Raw genomic sequence first — 12,063 nt, 5'->3', positions numbered from 1 at the left:
GGACATCCCCAAGGTATCCTGTGGACACACTATGGACCCTGAAGTAGAAAATATGAGATATGGTAAGAACTTACCCTTGTTATCTCTATTTCTACGAAGTCCATAGGGTTCCACAGGACTCCCGCCCTGTCGCACCTGTGCTGCAGATGGGCTTTACTCTGGTCACCGTTTTTTTCCGTCTCCCTTTGGTGAGAATGTGATTTTTGTGTGTGTCCAGATCTTTCTTCTCTCTCTTCCTTCTCCTCCTCCGGCCTATGGCTTGGTACCTAACTGAGATGCCTTGGCTCGGGGCGGGGTATAGGAGGGGGACCCTAGCGCATCCTGGGAGGCTGAAACTTAACTCTATGGTGCCCGATGCCTGACGTCATCACCTATACCCCAAGGTATCCTGTGGAACCCTATGGACTTCGTAGAAATAGAGATAACAAGGGTAAGTTCTTACCATATCTCATATATATATATATATATATATATATATATATATATATAACTCACAATAACAATAATATGAATGTTTATACATTAATAATTTTGTATAAAAATCATCTTACTGTTCTGCTTTTTTTCCTTAGTGTGTTTTTGTTTTTGTGCTTTATACATAATTTAAAGAATCAGAATGGATATTTAATGTAAGAGGATAAAGTGCAAGGAGGTTAGAGAGAAAAAAAAATGGAAGTGGTCCTGGTGGATACAGAAAAAACTACACTTCTGTAACTGAGGATAAGGGAGAGGGCGATGACCAAACCAATTTGCATTTTGTACTTAATGTTACATAACTCCCTTTTTCATCTCTGTATTTCCCATAAAACTGATATAAATAATGTAAAAAAAGAAATGAAATCTGCATTGCTGTCTTTACATTTAATACACAGAAAAGAATAAAGCTGCATTTTTAACTTCAGGAACAATAGAATTAGTTTGCAATAAATTGTTAGAATTTCATGAACCTGATGGTGTACAATATTGCTGCTGTGACGTGAGATATATAATACACAATGTATAAATGGGGTGGCGCCAAAGTAAACTTTCGCCCTGAGCTCCACAAAGTCTAGAACCGGCCCTGATTGCTGCAGTCACCACTATTGCTTTAGTTGGGAATGTAAAGTAATATGCCTAGTCTATTTTTGCGTTCCCAGCACAATGCTTTAACACAAATAGCAAATATATTGCCATGGATGTCGTGTTCATGGACAATTGACCTTAACTATCTGCGAAAAACATTGAGCAAAGTCCCATTTGCAGCACTGGCTGATACATTACTCCATTACACTTTCTTGTCACAATCGTCACTGACAAAGTCCTCATCAAAATCTTCCATAGGCCGTAAGATTTTGCTTTGCGATTTTGATTGCACAGAGGATTAATTTGCAAAGTGAGTGACAAGTAGTCAGTGTTTGGGGGAGGTAACGGGGGTGGCTACACAAATGCTGGTGTGTCTGGCCGTTTAAACGCTGTTTCATGGGCGTGCATGAATTAGCTATTACGATCTCCTCCACAGCATGAGCACTCCCTGCATGTCAGGAGAGTCGCTGTGTTTGAGGCTGGTCAGACTTGCTGCATGACTGGCCAATCTGTATCGATGTTACCGATGTTTACGCTGGCATGTGACGTCAGACGGATATAAAAAGGCAGCAGTGGGAGTCCCTGTGCTCGGGTAAGCTTTGGAAACAGCATATTTTCGCTGCTGCATTACTTGTGAAATCGCATTAGTGTAATCTCTGAATCGGGCCCAAAGTCATCTTGCTTTCCCAGGACTGTCTTGCACCTATCGTAATCAATAGTTTCACACAAAAATATAGTGAATAGAGGGCCCGGTATGCAATATTGCGATCGGAATGCAATCTCCGCACAACATAAGGACGCCCACTTTACCTTACACACATCCGTAATGTTTAGCAGGACTGCGAAAACATTGGTAAAATTGAGTACCATCACAGCCTCTCGCACAAGCCCTGACCTTACTCAAGAATTGCGAAGCATGCGCAGTACGCATTAATCGGCCGATTGCGTGCATGTAGGCCCAAAGATAGCCGTAATAACTATTATGGGATTTCTATAATGAAAACTGCTGAAATTTAAGTTGCTAACAGGCAGAGCATAAAGTAGAAGTGTTGTAAAGAGAAACAGTATTTTGGAAAATATTTAATAAGAACCTCAATAAAGATATCTGTGTTTAATTGAAGCTTTTATAGTGTCTGTTGGTTATTTGAGTTCTTTCTAAAATGGTGTTTTATGGCCATTCTTCTAATATACAACAAAAATACATTTATTTATTGGTGAGCTCTTATACTAACTATGGAGCTCATTCAGACCCATTCGCTAATTGCGGCCGCTCGCTCCCAGCGTATTTAAATTTTACAAAGTGACATCAAGGCAGCCAGTCACTCGACAAGGCAAAAACACTCCCACTATGTCTTGGCGAGCGATCACTTTGCCAATGTAGACGCCCATTAGCGTGTATTTAGACACCCACTAGCGCACGTCATCTTCAGGAAGTGTCTTAAAACATTGGTACATCTAGGACCATCGGAAGCGATCGCAGCGCTTGTGATTAACTCTACCCTCCCACGCACTGCAAGCAGTTTAGGCTAAAAAACAACCAAGTGACGTGTTCAATGATGCTACTTTGCTAATTCTGCACACCCATTAAACTCCGTTCTGATGGCCAGACACGCCTGCGTTCAAATATCCACTCCCTTGTTCACATTCACATTCTGTCACTCAAAGTAGCGGGCGGTCTGTGTACTACGGGCGCACGATTCCCAATCGCTAAGACTGGCTTGCGTACGCGCATTGCAAATTATACGCATGTGCAGACAGGCGACTATCGGTGAGTGCGAGCGGCCGCAGCTTAGCGAGCAGGTCTGAATCATGTCCTATATGTTTTAGTGCTATGACGTATGTCAGAGGTTCCCAAACACAGTCCTCGAGGCTCCCCAACTGTTCAGGTTTTAGAGATATCCATGTTTGAGAACAGGTGGTTATTTCAAATTGGCTGAGGTACTAATTAAGTCACCTGTGGTCAAGCATGGATAGCCTTAAAACCTGGACTGTTAGGTTGCCCTGTCGACCGTGTTTAGGGACCTCTGGCCTATGTCTAGAATAGAAAGAATCAATACTGTAGCGCTAGTAAAGGCAATAAGCAATTTAATATCAATTATAATAATAAATGAAACATTGAAGCATGTGCACAAATATCAATACACTGTATCTTATAAAAGGTAAATATAAAAACACTTTGAAAAGTAGCAAATGTATTCCAAAAATTGGTATATACACAATAATAGTGATATCGGGGAGAGTTTCCACTAAGTTATAACCCCAATGGGTGTATATTCTTCAAATTCATTTATTATTATAATTGATATTAAATTGCTTATTGCCTTTACTAGCGCTACAGTATTGATTCTTTCTATTCATATACTTTTTGGTGGGTTGCAGTTCCCTCCAACTGTAGCAGCTCTGTAGAGTCAATTAATTAATTAATTCATCATTTTATTTATTTGTTCTTACTGGATTGTAATTGCGCACCATACCTTTTTCTATTTTTCCTATGTCTAGAATATTTGCATAATACAATGAACAGCAGTGTACAATAACAAGATAATATTAGAATTATTTTTAAGCAATGTTCAAGATCATGTTGTTTACATTTTCTTTTCCAACTAGGTATCAGAAAAACTGAAACTAGCAGAGAAGACTGCGGTTGACATCGATAAATTACGAGATGGCTATAGACCCGCTGCCAAGCGTGGTGCCATACTCTTCTTTGTCCTGTCTGAAATGGCACTGGTCAACTCAATGTACCAATATTCACTGTCATCGTTCTTGGCTGTCTTTGATTTATCACTGCGGAAATCTTTGCCTGATGGTATTTTAGTCAAAAGGTTGAAAAACATAATGGACACATTGACGTTCAACATTTATAACTATGGATGCACAGGTTAGCATTTTCTTTCACATACAGCCCAGGCACTGTAATTCACATAGATAACTAGCGGTTCTCTTACTGACCTATGATGCATTGGATCACCCCTGATTTACAGCAAGCAAAACCCAAATGTCACTATCCTTAGACAGTGAAGCTACATTTTTCTTGCATAAACAAATCTAATATCACTTTGACCAATTTAATGTCTGCAGTATTGATATGACAGCATCCAAATCACTTAAATGAATGTATTATCCTTTACATGGTCTGATGTAGGGTCATATTATTGGAGCCTATTATTAGAAACTATGGTGCTGATTCTGAGTCACGTGCAAAAGAGAACACAGCAGTGTCTATTGGCAAATTTATGCAAATGGTCTACAACCTCCTTCCCTTGTGTACATTCATGCGGCTGATTGTGCAAGGACCGAGATGCCCACTTTTAGCGCCCGTGCATACTGTAATCCCGATTGGTGCATCCTTATATGCCACCATCAGTCGCACCATCAAAAATTGCCACCTATGCCTGCGGCTGTCCAACTGTGAACGCAGCCACTTGCATTGACATTTTTCCAGCACCTTACCGATAACGTCTGAATCAATCACAAGAGCACTTTTGTGTGCACACTCCTTGTAAAGCCTACATCGTAGGGGTTTTCAGTAATTATTGCGCAAGCAAAGTCACAAACAATCGCTCTGCTACGTAAAATCGCCATTGCGTGAATCTGAATCAGGCTCTATCTGAGCCCTGTTGGTGCAGGGGAGCCATGGTAAATCCAGTTAGCTTCATGGTAACTCTGTACAGTGTTGATTTTAGGGGGTAAATTTACTAAGATGGGAGTTCTATTTAAGAAGTGATGTTGCCCATAGCAACCAATCAGATTCTACTTCTCATTTGTGTAGCACCTTCTAGAAGATAATACCTGGAATCTGATTGGTTGCTATGGGCAACATCACTTCTTAATAGAACTCCCATCTTAGTAAGTTTACCCCTTGGTACATTATTAACAGCCCCTAACATTTAGAGGATCATTTAGAATTAGATGCATTGCACATCAATTTGTTTTATGTAGCACAAGCATTTCTGTATTGTGCATGCACACCAGAAATGTGTACTCATACATCGGTATATAGATTTCTATGCATTGTTGACTTGGTCTCTCAAAATTCAATCTATTTAGGCAAGACTATACCCTAACCCCATTACATAATACCTCACTCACATCTATCAGAGCTTCTCACGCTGTAGTCTTTCTATTGGGATGCAGTTCATTTACCGGCGTACGGAATGCCGGATGTCGGAATCCCGACGCTGGAAGCCCGACTCTGTATTAAAAATAGACGTCTAAATACCGACGCCTATCTTTAGCCAGATGCCGAAATCCCATGCCCGGCATCCCGAATGAAGGTAAGCGTGGACTGTTAGCTGAGAGCCTCAGGGGGGAGGGTTAGTTTTAGGCACCCACGGGGGGAATTAGGGTTAGGCACCCTCTGGGGAGGGTTAGGGTTAGGCTAGGGGAAGAGGGGATTAGTGTTAGTCGACACTGGGGGAAGGTTAGGTTTAGACAGACCCCCCCGGGGGAGGTTAGGGTTAGGCCCCACTAAGTGAGGGGTAGGGTTATGGAGGGTTAGAGTACTTACCAGCCCCAGTCAGGATTCCAGTGTCTGTATTTAGTCCGCCGGCAATGTATACCGATTCCTTTCAATTTACATGTTTGCCCATCTCTTATTTCCTTTGAGTAGTGTTCTCATGTCTCTTCTCTCATGTTTGCAGAAATGTTAACATCATGTCATTGTTATGTAGGCCTGTATGCATTATTTAATTTGCATTGTGTTGCGGAAGCTGATGATTCTTTAGAACTGAGTAATAATAATCTAGCTGTTAACAATGGCTTTTAAGACCTTCATAGCAAAAGTATTACTTATCAGTATTTGAATTATACATTTACACCATTTAATGTACTATTGCCTATGAAATGTGTATCCATTAGAGCTCCCATATCCCCCCGGACAGTGACTTTGTTTCACCCAGAATAATTAGCTAACAACACTTATTTTCTTATTTTCTAATCAGCTAAACTCCTGAGCAACCCAAATGACCAGTATAGGTTGGAATTGGTTCCCTATAACTGTTACCTGTATTTGGGACCTTAGCGGAAGTGTGAGAGTAACCGTCAGGTCACATGGCTGTCACGGTTTTCCATTTTTAAAAATTGTGAGCTGTAAGATGAATGACAAACTAAAAGCAATACGGACATTTTATTTCAGGCTTATTTGAGAGACATAAGTTGCTGTTTTCCTTCAATATGACCATAAAGATAGAACAAGCAGATGGCAGGGTGCCACAGGAGGAGCTGGACTTTTTCCTAAAAGGTAATACAACCAGAGAAGTATCTGCAGGGCCTCTTATTGCAGCCATTTTCTAATCTAAGTGAAGAAATAGTAGCACTACGGGCTACAGCCCAAACTTGGGGGACAGCTCTGATGTATTCTTAGTTTTTTGGGGGCGTAATATATTTTGTGTTGTGATAGGAATCCAGATTTTGGTTTAGGTTTGGTGTATTTAGATCCTTCCTTCTCATTTAGGAAATATATCACTAGAGAAAAGCCAGAGAAAGAAGCCATGTACTTGGCTCCTAGACCAAGGATGGGAAGACATCATCCGCCTCTCTGAATTTTTCCCATCCCTGTTTGGGTCACTTCCTGATGATGTGGAGAGACATGATTCAGAATGGAAAGTTGTAAGTGAGATCTTAGTTATAGCATGTAAATCACAGAAAGGTGAATATTACTATTTAGGGCCTAATTCAGTGATGTACACAAGCCCAATGGCGATGCTGGCTACAGGTGGCTTTTTAAAAAAAATGTTTTAAACAATGTTATTATTTTCAACAAATAAGTATACAAGGAGATGGGTAAACGCAGTACTGTTACTTATAAAGAAAGATCACCACAGATCAGAAACATGGTACCCAAAAAAAGAAGACATTAAGAAAATAGTAGACGTTTTTTATGCTAGACGCCTCCTGCGGCATTAGCCGCTGCTTACAAAGACGCAAAAGTGTACATCTCTGAATTAGGTCCTTAGTCGGCTAATTTCGTTGTCATTACATACTTCTGTTACTTAATAAATATTAATTTCACAACAAATAACTTACATTTTAACTTCATAATGTGATCAGAGCAATGTGTAGTACCAGATGGAGCACTAGAGGGCGTTTTGCACAATGCATACAATGGTTTTATATGTGGTATAAGCAATGAAGCACATTACTGAAAACTGTGACAGAGGAAAAAGTGTTGTAGCCCATAGCAACCTATCAGATGTTTGCTGTCATTATCCATCCTATACTACAGAAAGCATCAGGAATTGTATTCTTCTGCTCTGTATTTAGTGGTATGACCTGGACACTCCGGAGCAGTATCCCTTCCCTCTGGGCTACAATGATAAACTTTCTACCTTTCAAAAACTGCTGCTGCTGAGATGCTTCAGAGTAGACCGTGTGTACAGAGCTGTAACAGACTATGTCACAGTCACCATGGGAGAGAAGTAAGTGACATCTCACTGACTGAGAAGTGCTACAAATTAATGATTACTATAATTCATGTCCTACCTAGGCCAACAATCACATGGAATATTTATAAGGCAGTTGTTCTATAACAACTAATGTACATGGCAGAACTTAAAAATGTACATACATGACTCTTCTACTGTATATGTACATTTCCAGGGATTATGAGAGAGAATAAATTCAGATAATTGTATTTTTATCCCAAGATGTATCTTTGCACTACAGATGGAGGGTGTCATTTTAAGACCTCAACCTGATGTGCATAAACTGTGTGTGAATTGGGCTATAGTGTTTGCTACTACAAGCGGGCTATAGTGTATGCTACTACAAGCGGGCTATAGTGTATGCTACTACAAGCGGGCTATAGTGTATGCTACTACAAGCGGGCTATAGTGTATGCTACTACAAGCGGGCTATAGTGTATGCTACTACAAGCGGGCTATAGTGTATGCTACTACAAGCGGGCTATAGTGTATGCTACTACAAGCTAGGCTCAAGACTTTCCTTTAGACAAGACAGATCTGTTATGAATTTTGATTTCATGAGCTGGTTGAGGTGGTGATTTGTGTGAATTTGAATGTGATCATGACTTTATGGTATTGCAAACAGACTTGGAAAATCTCTACCAGGTTGTGTATATGCTAACCCAGAAACAACCACTAATCCTAGATGGACATCAGGGTGTAATTAATACGGAATCCATACACTAATGCATACATTGCGCACGTATATTTGTTATGTGAAATGAAAGTGAGAGGCTGGGGAGCTGCCTTAATCTGTTATCCTATTGCAGAAAAACACTAGTAATTGACCAGTGTTTCAATATAGCTACGGCTTTACTCGAAATGCCAAATTCAACCAATCTATCCATGGCTTACACACATGCCTGTGAGAAGCGGTAACTCTGTGTGCAGTTACATAGGTAAAGTTATGCTGCATCACATAAATTATGCAATTAGTAAATGACCCCCTGTATGTTGCAAATCTAATGGGATTTTTTTATTGTCCCAACTCTACAGAGGGTAAGCCGCTATATGTACATGTATAATGTAGCCTGAAATATGCCTGCTGCTTGCAGTGTGACATACTTGTGTTTACGGGAACACTTATCTTGGAGCCAGCGTGACCAGACAACCAGAATAAAGCACCATTGGGAGCAGCTGTGGTACTGGCTTAGTGCATGCTCCTCATTTACAATTTATGGGTTGCCTGCTGTAACCATGTCACTGCTGGAGAGTGCAGCAGACCATTAGAGAAATAATAAATTCTAGATTCTACATCTTTAACCACCGGGTCACATATAATGTAATCTGATGTGATTGCTGCCTTAGTCCTGTATAACTACCAGTCTTCTCAATGGTCTTTGATAAACAGCCACCTAACATTTGTCTTTTTATATTAGTCTTTTAACCAATGTAAATGTCTCTTCCCTGCAACCTAAATTTAGAACTTAATGACTTGTCCTAAGGTTCCCTAATGGTAATAGTGAAATAATCATTGTTTAGGTTATCACTGCTGCATTCAGGACAAGTATATTCCATCCATTATAACCAGTATAAAAACACATACTCACACAAGTGTCATGAATGTAAAAATGCTTCATGATTCATCATTATATTTTAAATTTACTTTTTTATATTAAAGAGTATTATGTACAATCTGGAAGAACATTTTTAAGGTATTAATACAATGTAAAACTCATACTGCACAAATGCTCTGTGCCGCCATCCACATGAAGCTATTGCTCCCACTGTGCCCAGTGAACTCTCATTTTCCTCACTTACATATCAGAATGTTAATCCATGATTTGATTTTGCAATGTATCGTCTTTCTACAGCTGGAACAAGTTTATTTTTGACTATTTTGTAGCCCTGGGCACATTTATGTGAATGTGCCAAGCTCATTTAGGGGTATGCAGTCAGGAAGCCGGCGGACGTAATCCCGACGGCCGGCTTTCCGACTACTTTATCCCAGCGAGGGTTAAATGACAGGCGTCTAAATCTAGACGCCTGTCATTTTACCGACGCCGGGAGACCAGCGCCCGGCATCCCGAACGAAGTGATGCCGGGCGCCGCTGCGGACAGCCGTGGGGGGGGAAGGTTAGGTTTAGGGCTCCCGGGGGGGTACTTACGGTTAAGCACCCCCCCGGGAGGTTAGGGTCAGGCTAGGGGGAGGGAGGGATAGGCACCCCCGGGATGGACTTAGGGTTAGGCACCCCCCCGAGAGTTTAGGGTTAGGCTAGTGGGAGGGAGGGTTAGGCTAGTGGGAGGGAAGGTTAGGCACCCCCGGGGGGGACTTAGGTTTAGGCACCCCCCGGGGGACTTAGGTTTTGGCGGCGGGGAAGGGGGGGTTAGGTTTAGGCACTTAGAGGGAGGATTAGGGTTAGGCACTGGGGGGGAAGGTTAGGGTTAGGCACCCCTAAGGAGGGTTATGATTAGAGTGGGGAGGTTAGGTTAGTAAATACTTACCTGGGGACGATCTGGATTTTCACCCATGTTGGGCAGCCGCTGTCAGGTTAATTCATACCGATTCCCATTTAGGTGGGTCACACTCACGTACTGTACATTATTACAGTTAATATACTAACAGGATAATGTTTGTTACAACCTTTAGGTATGTACAGCCACCAGTTATAAGCTTCGAAGCTATATTTGAACAGAGTGTTCCAACTTCGCCTATTGTCTTTATCCTGAGTCCGGGGTCTGATCCTGCCAGTGACCTCATGAAGTTGGCAGATAGGTCAGGATTTGGTGGAAATCGCCTTAAATTCCTTGCCATGGGTCAGGGGCAGGAAAAAGTAAGTATCTCAACTTTTATGAACTCTTATTATGTTCTATATTTCCCAACCGCTATGTAGATTCTAAGTTGTTTTGCTTTGATGAACGGATCTACCATATATACAGTGCTATTGGGTTATGGTTTGTCTGATTATGTACAGTGCCACTACATAGTGATTTACATTTATTTTCTTAACCCAAAAAGCTCAACTTAATTTTAACAACTTTATATTACTACTAGCATATTACTACTAGCCCCATTATTAGGTGGGTCGGAGGGTACCCCCCTCACACACAAATACATTTACCCCAGGCTTCACTTTTCTGCGGTCCCTACTCTCTATCCCTACCAGATTGGGAGCCATTAGCGGAGACATGCACAAGCACCCACTGATTTATTATATAGATACACATGAAGCAGTAAAGATAATAAAAGGTGATGAATTCATACATGAAGAGTAAAGTCACAACAGATAAGACAATGAAGATGTAGTGACATTTGGAAGTTATTTGAGTATATGAAAAATCTAAAAAGATTCCTGCATGAGGCAACATCAAGACACAATGATTGAGTAAAAAGGGGAGTGGGATGTACTTTGGTTCTACTTCATATTAAATTGCTGTAAAGGATTATGCTGGCAGTGGTGGTTTTTGCCTGTAGAATCAGCAGACAAAGGCTGTAAGGGCCATTTTAGCTTTCTATCAAATCATGAGAGAGTAAAAGCGATGTACAAATGGGTCCTTATACATCTTTGCTGCAGTCTCACAAAAAGCTCCTCGCGGCGCGCCAGGTTCCGTTGGACTCTGCTAGCACAGGGCGTCTTTTTTGCCGAAAATGTTGCAAAACGATGTGATTACCAATCACCAGCAGACTGTGCTGATTAATGTGATATGTGACACTTGTACACCTGTGTGCCACTGAGTCTGTATATGGGAGACTGCACTGATTAATGTGATATGTGACACTTGTACACCTGTGTGTCACTGAGTCTGTATATGGGAGACTGCACTGATTAATGTGATATGTGACACTTGTACACCTGTGTGTCACTGAGTCTGTATATGGGAGACTGCAATGATTAATGTGATATGTGACACTTGTACACCTGTGTGCCACTGAGTCTGTATATGGGAGACTGCAATGATTAATGTGATATGAGACACTTATACACCTGTGTGCCACTGAGTCTGTATATGGGAGACTGCAATGATTAATGTGATATGAGACACTTATACACCTGTGTGCCACTGAGTCTGTATATGGGAGACTGCACTGATTAATGTGATATGTGACACTTGTACACCTGTGTGCCACTGAGTCTGTATATGGGAGACTGCACTGATTAATGTGATATGTGACACTTGTACACCTGTGTGCCACTGAGTCTGTATATGGGAGACTGCAATGATTAATGTGATATGAGACACTTATACACCTGTGTGCCACTGAGTCTGTATATGGGAGACTGCACTGATTAATGTGATATGTGACACTTGTACACCTGTGTGCCACTGAGTCTGTATATGGGAGACTGCACTGATTAATGTGATATGTGACACTTGTACACCTGTGTGCCACTGAGTCTGTATATGGGAGACTGCAATGATTAATGTGATATGTGACACTTGTACACCTGTGTGCCACTGAGTCTGTATATGGGAGACTGCAATGATTAATGTGATATGAGACACTTATACACCTGTGTGCCACTGAGTCTGTATATGGGAGACTGCACTGATTAATGTGATATGTGACACTTGTACACCTGTGTGCCACTGAGTC

The 12,063-nt window shown here is 41.2% G+C and overlaps 1 protein-coding gene across 1 annotated transcript in view; it reads left to right on the top strand.

Annotated features, from left to right (window-relative positions):
• Positions 1-12,063, top strand: part of DNAH10 (dynein axonemal heavy chain 10) — a 270,391-nt gene that overhangs the window by 241,148 nt on the left and 17,180 nt on the right. Inside the window, exons 65-69 of the mRNA XM_088482144.1 lie at positions 3,670-3,943; positions 6,200-6,304; positions 6,518-6,672; positions 7,327-7,481; positions 10,117-10,300. Of these exons, the coding sequence (XP_088338270.1) occupies positions 3,670-3,943; positions 6,200-6,304; positions 6,518-6,672; positions 7,327-7,481; positions 10,117-10,300 (873 nt within the window). The remainder of the gene's footprint in view (positions 1-3,669; positions 3,944-6,199; positions 6,305-6,517; positions 6,673-7,326; positions 7,482-10,116; positions 10,301-12,063) is intronic.

The sequence above is a fragment of the Taudactylus pleione genome, unplaced genomic scaffold (assembly GCF_031769625.1).
Source record: "Taudactylus pleione unplaced genomic scaffold, aTauple2 ptg000282l, whole genome shotgun sequence".
NCBI classification, from domain to species: Eukaryota; Metazoa; Chordata; class Amphibia; order Anura; family Myobatrachidae; genus Taudactylus; species Taudactylus pleione.
This window is presented reverse-complemented; position numbering and strand designations above follow the sequence as displayed.